Source organism: Nerophis ophidion, linkage group LG08 (genome assembly GCF_033978795.1).
Source record: "Nerophis ophidion isolate RoL-2023_Sa linkage group LG08, RoL_Noph_v1.0, whole genome shotgun sequence".
Taxonomy (NCBI): Eukaryota; Metazoa; Chordata; class Actinopteri; order Syngnathiformes; family Syngnathidae; genus Nerophis; species Nerophis ophidion.
In genome coordinates, this window is record NC_084618.1 from 64,462,990 (window position 1) to 64,478,982 (window position 15,993).

Sequence of the window (15,993 nt, forward strand, 5' to 3'; positions counted from 1 at the left end):
ATTTTCTTAAAAAACGAAAGCACGCAGTAAGCAGGGCGTATGAAAACCGAGGTACTACTGTACTTGAACTCTTTTTATTATTATCTCATTATTATCACAAACCTTAATGTATTTCTGCCATCTGGGGTCCCGGTGTTCTCTCTAAAATCTTTGCTACACGTTTCCTCTTTATTTAGCACCATGACTTATTTCTGGTTGCCTTAACAAGTTATGAATATTTTTTTGTGCGTGTGTGTGTTAGTGATTTTTGACTGCCAGCGCGGATTACTGCGCGTGACAGCCGTTACCTTTTGACTCCTGGCTGTCCCGCAGCAACAGCATGCGTCAATTTGTACACATTAGAGCCTGATATACATGAAACTGTCACCTGGCTCCATCTGGCGACGAGTAAAGGAGGACTGGCATCCCGGTTGTTGCCGCGGCAACAGTGTGGACGCACGTCTATTAGAGTTAGCACAACAGCCTAATGTTAGCGGGCTTGGATATCCGACAGCTGCTAAAAAAGGTGTGTGTAAGTGTGCATGAACAACTTCTCAGTAGGGGAAATTATGTAAGGAATTTTGCACAACAAAAACATTATCTCTGATTTCCGATCAACATTTAAATTTCAAGAAATTGTGTCTCTTTAATTGACATTGTTTGCCCCCGACAAAGGAAGTTAACAAGTTAATAGGTTTAGCAGGAGTTGTGGTTATTCACTGAAACAGCGCCGCTAGTGTTTCGGCAGGGAACTGCACGTCACACACTCACCATCAACAAAGAGCTGTTCAAGTACCAGTAGAGTGGAAAATCAAGTTGCTTTTATATGGAAACTATTATCATATACATCTGATGTATGACATCTGAAGACTTACAAAGTGTGCGAGTCAATAGATATGATCTAAATCATGGGTGTCAAACTCTGGCCCGCGGGCCAATTTTGGCCCGCCGTGTAATTTCATTTGGCCCTTGAGCCAATAATAAATTAACATTAGAGCTGGCCAGCCGGTATTATACAGTGGCGGTGCCGCTGTATCACCGTATTCAACGCTGATTTTCATACTTGTCAACCCTCCCGATTTTTCCAGGAGAATCCCGAATTTCAGTGCCTCCCCCGAAAATCTCCCGGGGCAACCATTCTCCCGAATTTCCACCCGGACAACAATATTGGGAGCATGCCTTAAAGGTACTGCTTTTAGCATCCTCTACAACCTGTCGTCACGTCGGCTTTTCCTTCATCCAAACAGCGTGCCGGCCAAGTCACGTAATATATGCGGCTTCTACACACACACAAGTGAATGTAAGGCATACTTGGTCAACAGCCATACAGGTCACACTGAGGGTGGCCGTATAAACAACTTTAACACTGTTACACCACATTGTGAACCCACACCAAACAAGAATGACAAACACATTTCGGGAGAACATCCGCACCGTAACACAACATAAACACAAAAGAACAAATACCCAGAACCCCTTGCAGCACTAACTCTTCCGGGACGCTACAATATACACCCCCGCTACCAACAAAACTCGATTTTGCATGTCACAATAAAGTTATGTAAGCCTTGCTTGTTCAATATTCAATGCAAAACTTGTTTGGGTCCCTATTAAAAGGTTAAGTTGTTCAACTTTGGCCCGCGGCTTTGTTCAGTTTAGAATTTTTGGCCCACTCTGTATTTGAGTTTGACACCCCTGATCTAAATAGTGTCAATCTCACATATATTAACAGACACGTCGTCGCTTGACGTAGAGCAGGGGTGTCAAAACATACAGCCAGCGAACAGGTTTTACCCAGCCCGCGGTATCAGTTTGCTAAGTATAAAAATGAGCCAAAATTTTGGAACAAAATAAACTGCTGTTCCAAACAGCAATTATTTGTATCTTTGTAGATTATGCTACATATTTAAAAAAAAAAAAAAAAAGATAAACCACATGATGTTAGTGTAACTATCAAGGAAAGTGATCAAACCACATAGATAACATCCTGTAAATAGATTTTGATATTATTTTTTTTGTCTTGATGGACTGAAAATCAACACCAATGAGTTGACTGACGAACATTATCACATAATTTATTCAGAAAATATAAATAACGACAAATAAAGGTAGAATACTACTAACCACAACATGTAAGTGTAAAAAAAAAAACATTATGATTTTTGTACATTTTTAGAATGTACAAACAAAGAAAACAATCTGAAGTTGTCTTTATTTTTAAGTTATTGTGCCGTTGTTTTACCAGTACGGCCCACTTCGGAGTACATTTTTGTCCATGTGGCATACTTGCTAACCCTCCCGGACTTTCTGGGGGACTCCCGAAATTCAGCGCCTCTCCTGAAAACCTCCGGGGACAAGTTTTCTCCCGAAATTCAGGCGGGACCTGAGTGACGTGTCTGAGAGCGTGTCTGCCCAATGATGTTATAACTGTAGAATGATCGAGGGCGAGTTCTTGGTTTCTTATGCGGGTTTATTGTTAGGCAGTTTCATTAACGTCCTCCCAGCGCAGTAACAACACACAACAACAGCAGTCACGTTTACGTCTACCACTCTACTGTAAGGCAGTTCATCTGCCGTAAACAGCATGTGACACTCTTAAACAGGACAATACTGCCATCTACTGTACATGCACCAGCACAACACCTCCAGGCAACTTCAACCCTTAATCCTCCTCCATTCACATCCCATCTCCCCGGATTGTAAATAACCTCATGTAAATAATCTAATGTATTTCTAATGTATATACTTGTTCTTATGCTATCTGAACTCACTATGTTCTCTGCTCTCTGTACATATCCTACTAAGTCATACCTACACTGTTTCAATGTCCATTTCTCTGTTGATGCACATTTTGAACACAGAAGTACTGATATCAACCAAAGCTCCTCATCCCACCCCCCGGATTGTAAATAATTCAATGTATATACTATGATGATTAACTTGTGTGGTGACTGTATTATGCTGATAGTATATATTTGTACCACGACTTAAACAAGTTGAAAAACTTATTGCGGTGTTACCATTTAGTGGTCAATTGTACGGAATATGTACTGTACTGTGCAATCTACTAATAACATTTTTAATCAATCAATCAATCATGCATATGTAACAATAACATCTACTTTAGAAAGTGCAGTGCACAACTGCGCACACAACAGCTGTAAATAACCACAGCCCCCAACCACGCCCCCTGCCCCACCCCCGACCACACACCTCCATCTCCCGAAATCGGAGGTCTCAAGGTTGGCAAGAATGCCATGTGGGCCCCGATTTAAAATTTTATTTGACACACCTGACATAGAGGTAGGAAGCATAGATCCCTTCTCCATCAACAACAATGGAATCATGGAAACTTTGTGACTTTGTATTACACCAGGAAAAGTTTTGTTGCTACAAACAAAGGGGGGGAATGCTCTCGCTGAGTTGGCAACACAGGTAGGCAGGGGCTGTGAGCAAAAAAATAAACAAACATGTATTTGTAGTACGATTTTCAAATAAATGAGTCCATTTTGAAAGCTTCAAAAGACTGAAAATGAGGCTTGAATTAAAAGTGCTAAGCTACCTGAACTATGTTCTTTTCTATTTTGAAGCACAAAGTCCTCGTATCCTGCAGTTAACATTGTTTTAAAAAAATATTGTTTCTCAAGAATGTGTTAACTGCTGCTAATTGATAAATTGAGGAATACAGGGCACTGGTGGAGGACTTTGTCACATGGTGTGGAAAGAACCGCCTCCAGCTCAATGTGACGAAGACCAAGGAGCTGGTTGTAGACCTGGGAAGGAGGAAGAGTACTCTGGCGACCCCTGTTTCCATCAGGGGGGTCGATGTGGACATGGTTGAGGATTATAAATACCTCGGAGTACTCATCGACAACAAGCTGAATGGGTCAAAACACGCTGAGGTCCTCTACAAGAAGAAGGGACTACTTCCTCAGGAGGCTAGGATCCTTCAACGTCTGTACAAAGATGTTGTAAATGTTCTTCAAGTCGGTGGTGGCGGGCGCTTTCTTGTATGCCGTGGCTTGCTGGGGCAGCGGGCTGAGAGTGAGGGACGCAAACAGACTGGACAAGTTGGTAGAGAAGGCCAGTAATGTGGTGGGAGTGGAGCTGGACTCTGGCGGTGGTGTCAGAGAGGAGAAGTCTAGAAAAACTCCTAGCCATTATGGACAACACCTCCCACCCACTACACTCGGACCTTGCGGAGAGAATGAGCACGTTCAGTGGAACGCTCAGACTCCCAAAATGTAACATGGAACGACACAGGAGGTCCTTCATACCGACAGCCATCAGACTGTATAATGCATATGTTCCTTCTTGACTATACTTAAATGTAGAATATATGTGCAATATATTTATATTATTCATATATTATGTATAATGTATTATTTATATTATATTATTTATTAGGGCTGCGAATCTTTGGGTGTCCCACAATTCGATTCAATATCGATTCTTGGGGTCGCAATTCGATTATATATCGATTTTTTCGATTCAATGCGATTCTCGATTATAAAACGATATTTTTCCGATTCAAAACGATTCTGTATTCATTCAATACATAGGATCTACCCCAGTCTGCTATGCTAGCAGAGTAGTAGATTTTTTTTAAAAGCTTTTATAATTGTAAAGGACAATGTTTTAAAAACTGATTGCAATAATGTAAATTTGTTTTAACTATTAAACGAATCAAAAGTACGACTTATTTTATCTTTGTGAAAATATTGGACACAGTGTGTTGTCAAGCTTACGAGATGCGATGCAAGTGTAAGCCACTGTGACACTATTGTTCTTTTATTTTTATTTTTATAAATGTCTAATGATAATGTCAATGAGGGATTTTTAATCACTGCTATGCTGAAATTGTAACTAATATTGATACTGTTGTTGATAATATTAATTTTTGTTTCACTACTTTTGGTTAGTTCTGTGTCGTGTTTGTGTCTCCTCTCAATTGCTCTGTTTATTGCAGTTCTGAGTGTTGCTGGGTCAGGTTTGGTTTTGGAATTGGATTGCATTGTTCTGGTATCGCTGTGTATTGGTTTGTTGGATTGATAAAAAAAAAGAAAGGAAAAAAAATGAATTTTTTTAAAAATGAGAATCAATTTTGAATCGCACAACGTGAGATTCGCGATTCGTAGTCTAATCGATTTTTCCCCACACCCCTATTATTTATTATCATCATTGTTTATTGTGAGTTAACTGTGGTGCTGAATTACCCCCATGGATCAATAAAGTACCTTCTATTCTATTTTAATCAGGCATTATTTCATCAACTACAACAAATAATTTACGAATTAATCAAATGTATTGTACGGGACTCTGTCTGATAAATGAACATATTCATTCTATATTGCGCATAATTGGACCTGAATTATTGAATAGCTATTGAATTTCTATTTATGCCTCACTTTGAAGCAGGGCCAATTGCATGCTGGGCTGTGGGCGCCGCTTGTGTGGACGAAACAAATGACAGCGCTAATGCAATTTGACATTGGGGGGGACTCAATGCGAGAAAATTAATTTCACTTAAAATGATCTTCCTATTCAGCTAAATATAGATTCACGGCCAACGCTATATTAAATGTGGCGAGGAGGGGCACATTTTTTCACACAGGCAAAACTATACCTATATTTGAATATAGGTAGTATATGTATTAATATTGTTTTATTTAATGTTGGATTTAAAAGGTGTCATCACACGCGTTTGATCTGATTATTTGTGGATCTGGAGCTGAGAGTGATGGCTTATGTTCTGATTTATCTGAGCTGCCAGTGTTAGTGTAAAACCTAATACGCTGGCATGTGTGAAACTCTACGAACGTAAGTAGGATGAAGAGGAAGAGGGAAAAAAAAGACTAAAAGGTCATGGGTTACCGCAGATTATTTTTGGCTGAGCCTTGAGGGCTGGAGCTGGCTGCAAAAGGGCGGGGGGGGGCTATCATTTTGATGGATGATTAACTTGACGCGGCTCTCATCCTAATTCACTAAGCTTTTCTTTAAACATTACATTTGGCAAATTTAAAATTACTGGTATTGTTCATGATCAATAGCGCTTTTTCTATTGGTATTTGTATCACTCCAATTGTAGTGTAAAAAGGCTCATTGTCATTTCTATATTATTATTTATTTCGCTAACTGCTTCTTTGCTATAATTTTTACGGTCATATTTGTACATATCATATGTGCTGGTGATGTTCCGTTGTTGTTGTTTTTGTTGTTATTGTTGTGTTTGCTGCAGTTGTTTTTGTCTCTCAGTCTAATCCCCCTCTTATCCCCACAATTTCCCCCTCTGTCTTCCTTTTTTTCCTCTTTCTGTCCCCTCCAGCTCCGGCCCGGCTGCACCAAATGATAATATGAATACATTTAATAAAGTCAAATTCAAATAAGGCAACACGAGAAGTATCCTACACTTCTCTTTTGTAAAGTCAATTTGTACAGCCGATATGGGCATCTACATCAACTAGATGATTTGCCAGAGAAGCAGGACAAAAAAAAAAAACATTAGATTTGGCGCATGTGTGAAACAGCAACTGGTGTCATGCGAGGAATCGAACAGTGGTCTCTCATCCTTTGCAGCTTGGCAGCTGAACTTGGTTTAGTTGCAGTACAGTGCTAAATTCAACCTTACAGGCAAGCACGCCGCGGTCTTTTAGATGCTTTTTTTTTTTAAATGATTACATCTCAGTTGCCGATAGTCGGACACTAAGTGGGGAACAATGTGCAAAGTCCATTATATTCCCAATTAAAGCAGAGCGGATGTGCGGGGATTAGACGCGGGAGGAGGTTTGCTTGGTATCTGAAGTGCTCAACATTGTTACTGCAACCTTGGCCTGTTAAAGTGGAGTCATCCCACATGGCAATTCCTCATATTAGGTTTCTGTCAGCGTAATGATTTGGAGCCCGTTTGGGTCAAAGTGAGGCGCTGCACTCAGGTGAAGGACAACAGAAAACTCTTTATGAGCATCTAACATTCAGGAGAGCTGCAATGATTAATCGAATAACTCAGTTAGAAAAAAGCTTCAATGTATATTGTGTTGCTTTGATTCATTGTTTCATGAGTGTTATTAGTACAACTTTGAATACGCACAGATTTTCTTAAATTGGTTTAATAATGCACAAGTGAGAATAAAGGTAATGGCAACTGTTCAACTATTTTCCCCAAGATACGCATTGAGGCTTTAAAGTTTCCAATTACTCGAATAATTAAACAAACTAGGCGACTGCTAAAATAATCGATGATATTTAGTGTACATGCTTTAATATCAATATAAATTATTCAACCATTTTCCCTAAAACACACATTGCAGCTAGAAAGTGTGTTTTATCTGATTATTTGCTGCAGCCCTAATATGTAGTGCAGACCTCGGCAATTATTTTGACTCAGGGCACCAAATTTAGAGAAAAAAATGTGTCTTGGGGCAGTAAATATATTTTTAGGAACATTCATACAAAACCTCACAGTAATGTTTGATTGAATGCTAAAAATGCTATGACAGATCGCTTTAAAAAAGGGAAAATAATTGTTCTTTTTTTTACTGAATGTGACACTTAGAATGTACATGAAAATAAAGAATCTGGGATTTACAATATTAACTATGACCGATAAAACACTAAACATTGACAACATATGAACGTCACACCACTTCTCGATCAACATATTTTACAATCAAACGAAACGCAACAAAAATGCAACAAACTCAGGAAAAGCTAAAAAAAAAAAAAAAAAAAAAAAATCATATATATTACTAAGTTTTAGAACTCTCTTATAAAAATCTCATTCCACGGCTGTCCCTGACACCCACATTTCAGGCTGGCCGCTCTGGAAACACTCTGTGGAAACGCTCCCCAACCACACTGCTTGGTGCCTCCTCTGAGCTGCTTTGACATACATTACTATAGTAACTAATTAAATTACCATAGTAACTAATTAGATTACCCAAGTAACTTGTATATAATGCAAAAGCGCAGATTCCAACCAATGAAATACTTTGTATAGTTCCAGACTTACGGTCATTTGAAAACATCACTGCACATCATAATGGCAGCTACACTTTCCTTCTTAAGGATCTAAAATAATTATTTGGAAATGTCCAGCGGGCCAGCTTGAAAAGATTAACATGTGGCCCCTGGGCCTTAATTTGCTCAGGTCTAATGTAGTGTATAAATGCTCAAGTATGTATGTTCAGTTGGTTCTTTTTCTCCTCCTTAATTACTTTAATTCAAAATTTTTACTGCTAATTATGGCACTTGATTACTAAAATAATCAATATGTGCAGCTCTAATATTACGGTTAGCATTTGATTATCATTGTTGTTTATTTTAAAAAAAAATCCTCCAAAATATGCATTAAGGCTATAAAGTCTGTTTTATGTACTCGATTTATGAAAGAAACTAATCACTTGTTTATTCGATTATTAAAATAGTCGATGGCTGTGGCCCTAATCTATAAAGTATATGCTTTAGCATTGAATTAATATTATTGTTTATTTTCAAATAGTTTCCTTAAACTATGCATTAAGGCTGAAATGTTTGATTTATCCATTTACTCGAATAAACGAACAAACGAATCAAACAAATCAAACAAATCATTACTCAATTATTAGATTATTCAACAGATGCATCCCTAAAATTTAAGTTACTATGCGACAGCATGGTTCTTTATTTTCAACTATTTTCCCTAAAACAAGCATTGATGCCTTAAAGTGTGTTTTATCCGAATATTCGATTAATCGAAAAAACTAATCGAGAGCTCACTCAACTACTAAAATAATCAACAGCTGCAGTCCTAATATTTAATGCATATGTTTTACCATAGGATTAATATCATTGTTTAATTTTAGATTTTTTAAAAGAAAAAGCAAACACATTTTCTTTCATGAAATGACTTGAATATTGAATATAGTAGCAAACAAAATAACTGTAGTTATTTACGGGCTCTATATCATAAGGCAGTGGTTCTTGACCTTGTTGGAGGAACCGAACCCCACCAGTTTCAAATGCGCATTCAACGAACCCTTCTTTAGTGAAAATTAAAATGTTTTTTTTTTTTTTTCAAATTCAAGACAAAGTTATATGTTTTTGTTACTGGTGCACAAAATGAAATGCGCATGAACATCAAAGAACAAAACCAACACAGAGCATGAACTCACAACAAATGACACACCTGCAAATTTGTCATGTTCTGTGGTCACATTTTGTTTAGTTATGTTCTGTTGGGTTAAGACTCTTTTTAGTTCCTGTTTACGCTCCATTGTTTTGTCACCATGACGACCGATTAGTTCACCTGTACTCATTTGGACTCACGCACTTGATTTGTTTAGGACTGACGCACCTGTGTTAAACATGTCACTATTATTTAAGCTTGTAGTTGCCAGGCAGCCGGGCTGGTGTCATTGTTGTTGCGCCACGCTCTGTTCACTCTGGTTATGTATCGCTCTGCTCATTTCCTTCCAAGTCAGTTTTGTTTATTCATGTCACGTTTAGCGAATCTTTTGTTTCATATCTACCTTTGTGGTAGTTTTTATTTTTTAGCCAAGTTTGTTCTCTGCCTTATGCGGCCCTTTAGTTTGCACTTTTTTTTCTAGATACATTCAAATATGTTTTTACCTTCACGCCATGTCCCGTCACCTTCCTTTGCATTCCGGGAAAACAAACCACATCATAGCCCCCGTTCTGACAAAATTAGTGGGACTTCTGCGGTTGCCGTATACATAATACGTAGATAGGGAGAACATTCTATACACACGATGAGTCGGGTGTGTCCTGACCTCCGCGGCGAAGGCTCCGCCAAACCCTTGAAACCAACTCACCGAACCCCTTGGGTTCGATCGAACCCAGGTTAAGAACCACTGTCATAAGGCAAACCATCCATCCATTTTCTACCGCTTGTCCCTTTCATTTAAAACCTATATTTTTCATGTTGCAGCATTGACACATACAGTATGATACTATATTGGAGATAAAATAAGGACAGTGAAGCCAAATCCTTTTGTATTGCATACAGCCCCAAACAAGTTGTCTTTCAAAAGCATTGGAAAGCGTGTCTAAACTTTTGACTGATACTCGGACTTTCCATTAATGCTTCGAGTAAACTACAGTAATATGTCTGCATGTACTGTAAACAATTTAACGTGAAAAAAACGCAACATATGCTAATTCACCATAACCAAAGATAATTAAAAACATGAATGCATTTTGTGCCAGATTGAAGATCAAAATTATGACTTGAACTCAACCGGCAAAAAATTAGTCAAAACATATCAAATTAGCTCAAACCACTTAAATGTTTTTTTTTTTCAGGATAATAATTGTATTTCCTGTCACTTAAAAAAACTGACATCACCAACAACAGCCCAAAATGGCATATTCCTCTATGTACATTTCCATACCTTCAGCTGGCATGGTTTTTATTCCTGTGCCTTCTCTTTGCTGCTGGAAGACTGGGCGCTGGCGTGTAGCGTATTCCTTTTATTTTGTCCCCCCCTTCGCAGTGTTATTCAAAGCTCCTGTGGCACTCGAGTCACCCACACCCCACTGTAAACGAGAAGCGCAAAGGAGACCCTGAAGCACTTTCAAGAGGAGACGCAAAGCACCCTCTGAGTAAGACACTAAGAGGGGGAAAAGAGGTGCACTAAAAAAGAGTGGGCCAGAGGGAGGGGTGCAGTCCTGAAACATGGTCTAGGAATTTTACACTGAGATTAAAGTTTTAGACTGATATTCCCGAGCTCTAATAAACAATAACAAGTAACTATGTCGCTATTCAAAGCAGGGGAGAACAAGGTTGGTTGGCAAAAATGACAAATCAGAATCAGAAATGCTTTAAATAGTCCCAGAGGGGGAAATTAAGATTTTCAACTCAGTCCCATTCAAAGCAGACAAACATTACATGCAGACAGAACAGGATCGCCCCTAGAAAAAAAGATTAGAAACTGGTAAACGCTGGGGGGTGGGGTGGAATATTCAGTCTAAGGCTATCTTTACACTAAGCCGGGAAACCTCTTACACAAGGGGTCTCAGACACACGGTCCCCCGGCCAATTGCGGCCCGTGAGACATTATTTTGCAGCCCCCACCCTAATATGAAAGTGTAATATTATATGAATGGCCCTTGACAGCGTTGTGTTATTTGGGTCCAAAATGGCTCTTTCAACGTTCTGGGTTGCCTACCCATGCATTAGTGGAAAAGCGGCAAATGAGTGAAAGCGACAGAGGCATTGCCATGGAGACGAGGGTTTTCTTACGTGCGCAACGCAACACCTGTCCGTCAGTAATAACAGTCCCCGATAACCTGGACCAATTCAAACCGTTATTTGTTTTTTTTATTGTTTAATTTGGATTGCCAAACACGACGAACACTACATATATTTCTATATGCCGCCGGACAATAGTGCGGGGGCCGTCACTTTTTTGCGCTTGTTATCTCCGGTACTTTCCTGGCTATTATCCGCCGACCGTAATGTCTCTGTAGGGAGGAAAAGAGGAACGACACACATTGTGGAAATAACAACATTCTCCGTGCGTTGGTTAAATACAAATATATTCCCAAACCCCAAACATGTCTTTTTCAAAGCCTACAGTGAAGAGAAAGGTTAGTGATGAGCAAAGACAATTCCAGGAAAAGTGGGTGATGCAATATTTCTTTGTTGAGCACAGGGCCGATTGCAGCTATTTGGGATACAACACTTCTTAGATGCCAAGAGAACTTTCCAATGTCCAGGTCAGCTGTGATTGTACTTTCCAAACAACTTTGTCCATTTGTTGAAGAGAGACAATGAAAATGCTTTATATAATTGTTATAATGAAGGAAACAGAGGATATGTCTGTATTAGCTGTATTAGACTACTATCAAAATGACTATGTGTCGCAGGCTGATGCAAATTTTTGTTGACAGAAATGTTGAAATGTAATATCTACTCCACACATTTTTACAACATTGTAAAAACATTACTAAAACGGAGGCTTTTCAGAGGGTGTGATAACGCCTGGAAATTACTGGCTTAGAATGGCTAAAGGTAAAAATGTGTGTGTTCAAATTGTAAAAAATGGAAACTACAAATAAAATGACCTCAAATCTACCTGAAATACGAGGAATAGTGATACATTACATTCATACAGTTAGCATAAATAGCATGTTAGCATCGATTAACTTGCAGTCATGCACTGACCAAAAATGTGTCTGATTAGCACTCCACATTTGTCAGTAACATCAACAATGCCAACCTTTGCAGATTAACGCACAGCATAAAACGTTTGCTGGACAAATAGAAACAAAGAAGGAGTGGGATAAAACACATATTTCTGTGGCAGCATCAAGGAAACAGACTACAATGCGTTCAAGGACTTCCGAATTTAGGACAAAATGGAAAACGCCAAATACTCTCATCAGTAAAGCATGTTTAAAGTTAAAGTACCACTGATAGTCACACACACACTAGGTGTGGTGGGATCATCCTCTGCATTTGACCCATCACCCTCAACCCCTGGGAAGTTAGGGGAGCAGTGAGCAACAGCGGCGGCCACGTCCGGGAATTATTTTGGTTATTTAACCCCCAATTCCAACCCTTGATGCTGAGTGTCATACCAAAGACTATAAAAATGGGACCCATTACCTCCCTGCTTGGCACTCAAGGGTTGGAATTGGGGGTTAAATCACCTAAATTATTCACGAGCGCAGCCACCGCTGCTGCTCACTGCTCACCTCACCTCCCAGGGGGTGGAACATAGTGTGTGTGTGGCTATCAGTGGTACTTTAACTTTAACTTTAATAGTCAAAATGGACACAAAGACATTTTAGTGCAGTTTATAGGCACGATTTTAGCTCATTTTAAGCTGAGTAAGTCAGACTTCGAGAACACGGCATCAGAAGCTGCTATCGTTTGTGCAAGCATGAACAAAAGTGAATAGGTCCTAGGAAGGTTGATTTTAGGCAGTGAAATTTAAGACACTTTCTCAGTACCCCTGGCTCATAGGATGTTTTGACACTATAAACTCTCACCAGAGGTGGTGAGCTGCAGGGTGATTAGTCCTGAGCCTGCGTCTCATGCACAATTGTTCATGAGTTGCACTGATTTTAGGTAAAGGGGACTATGCATGGCAGGGGCATCCTGCCTTCTGAGTCAAACCTAAGCTGACCGCAAACCTCCTGGCGTGTTCCATTTCAGCCCAGCAGGAGTCATTCCTCTTTATTCAGAGTCTTTGGTGGCTTCTCTCTGCTGCCTTTTGACACACACTTGATGGCTATGCACTGGCTCTGGCCCCTGAACTGCCACAACCCCTCTACATCGGGTGTGTCAAATTAATTTTAGCTCAGGGGCCGTGTGAAGGAAAATCTATTCCCACGTGGGCCAGACGGGTAAAATCATGGCATAATAACTTAAAAATGCAACTAAGACTTTGCACTTTGTATGCTAAGGCAAACTGTCCATCATAACTGCCCGAAGTCTTTCTCGATGGATATTATTTATATATAAATGTCTCTTCTTGGACTTGTCTCCACCTAGCTGTGTTCCTTTGTGTGTAGAGAACTCCAGTCATAACAGCCTTTGCTCACAGGATGCCCTCCACATGTTGGTTCCGAGAGCCAACACAGAACTTGGAAAAAAAAAAAGCCTTTCGTTATGCTGCTCCCTGGTAGGGATGATGTTTGATAAGAAATTATCGAGTTCGAGCCTATTATCGAATCCTCTTATCGAACCGATTCCTTATTGATTCTCTTATCGAGTCCAGATAGGTTGTTGTTGTACATGGAAAAAAAAAACAATATTTGGTTTAACAAAAGCTCACTTTTATTATATAAGAAAAAAATAAAATTAAGAAAAAAATAAAATCTAATAAATATTGACTGTCCCCCCCCCCCGAAAAAAATAAAATCTAATAAATATTGACTGTCCCCCCCCCCCCCCCCTGAAAAAAATAAAATAAAATAAATAAATATTGACTGTTGTTACCCAAAGTATATTAAGTGGGATTTTTCAAAAAAACAAATATATACAGTAACACAAAAACAACCTGTCTCTGTGATCACTATAGGTGTATAAATAATAATATAGTGTTAAATAAAATCAGTCCCTTGGGCACAAAACTGAAAATAATACAGCTCTCCAAAAAGTGCACTTCTGCTACTATTTGACATAACTGTTATGATGCTTTGACATTTTTGCACTTTATTTCTTTATTGAAAGAACATTCTATGAAGAGAAAAGAAAGGTCATTGCTCCGACAGCGAATAATTGAAAGGCGTTTCAATCGCCAAATTCACTCTTTTAGAGTTCGGAAATCGGTTAAAAAAACATATGGTCTTTTTCCTGCAACATCAAGGTATATATTGACGCGTACATAGGTCTGGTGATATTGTTCCCCTTTAAATAGACCCCATTTCTAGACTAGTTGATCTGCCGTCTCTTTTCTGCTCTGCCCACCTCCCCTACGTGGAGAGGTTTTCTGGTGACCACAGATGACGCGCAAGCTGCTCAAAGTTCGGACCCGGGGTGGACCACTCATCTGTGCGTCAGTTGGGGACGTCTCTGCACTGCTGACCTGTCCCCACTCAAGATGATCCCCTGCTGGCCCCACTATGGACTGGACTCTCACACCATTACCTAGATCCACTCAACATCCATTGCATCGGTCGCCCAGGGGGCAGGTCCCCCACTTCTGCGGTCCCCCTCTAAGGTTTCTCGTTGTTCCCATTGGGTTGAGTTTGATCTTGCCTTGATGTGGGATCTGAGCGGAGGATGTCGTTGTGGCTTGTGCAGCCCTTTGAGACACTTGTGATTAAGAACTATAGAAATAAACATTCTTTGGCTACTTTTAAGACTCTTCTTAAAACCAATTTTTTTATTCACTGGTTTTTAACCCACCATGAGACTTTAAACTGTTTTAACTTTTTTGACGGTTTTTGACTTTTTAACTGTTTTGTTTCTTAAGATAATTTGTATTTGCTTTTTCAATGTGTATTTTCCCTCTATTTTAAATGTTATTTTTTTAGTCCGTCCCTTGCCTGTATTTCTTTGCGGTGTACAGCCCTTTGTTTTTTCAACTGTGGTTGTTTTTAAAGGGCTTTATAAATAAAGTTGGTATGGTATGGTATCGTGTCCAGTGCGGGGGGCATGATGATGCGGGATTTTGTTTTCCCAGGGATGCAAAGGACAATCTGGACAGGACTTGCAGGTAAGGACTTGTTTTAATGGAAAAAATAACACTAGTACAAAATCAGAAAACAAACCAAATGGCTGAGGTGCCGAGCGCACCGGAAGCTAAGGCTAACACTTAGCACAGACTAAGACAACTCCCAGGGGCTAGGAGACAAGATAGAATTACGTGGCAGTTGCGTGATGCAAAACAAAGAAGCCAGATGGACTAACTGGCAAAGGCAGGCTTAAATAATAATCTCAGTGATGACAAACATGTGTGCGTCAGGAACCCAAGCGGCAGGTGAAAGTAATAAGTTGCTATGGTAACAAACTCAGAGGTTCATAAACAGGAACTAAACGGAGTCCAACACTAACAGAAATACACGAGTGACCCGAAAAACCCAAACAGAATATGATCTGTGCAGCGGATCATAACAGTATGGTATGGTATGGTATGTTTTGGTATGGTATGTTATGGTATGCATCAACTACCTCATTTGTCATTTCCACATAATAATCCTGTGCTAACTCAGCAAACGAAACACACACAGGGGTAGAAACTATTCAGGATGGTTGAGTTACTCCCTTCTTGGAAGCATCACTCTGTATTGATAGAAAAATAAAATCTGTCCAATTGCTTATTTTGCTCCTGTCTGTGTTACGTTGGGTTGAGGGAGAGGAGGCCAACCCCGCTTTACCATGTATGTTAAAAATTCTCCATGTTTTATATACGTTTCCAGAGACTTTTATTTTGAAGCATTTCTTGACGGTGTCACGTCCGCTTCCTTCCTGTAGGTGTCACTTCCACTTCCTTTTTGACTTGTGTTAATGTGTGGTAAATTGTTCTCTCTCCCACGTTCAGTCGGTGCTCTAGTTTTTGACGA

At 39.5% G+C, this 15,993-nt stretch overlaps 1 protein-coding gene across 1 annotated transcript in view; it reads right to left on the minus strand.

The window, feature by feature from the left end:
- The window catches only part of mybpc2b (myosin binding protein Cb), a 69,855-nt gene extending 59,298 nt beyond the window's left edge, over positions 1-10,557 (minus strand). Inside the window, 1 exon segment of the mRNA XM_061909341.1 lies at positions 10,368-10,557. Coding sequence (XP_061765325.1) covers positions 10,368-10,380 — 13 coding nt within the window. The 5' untranslated portion in view covers positions 10,381-10,557.
- Positions 10,558-15,993: the final 5,436 nt, after the last annotated feature.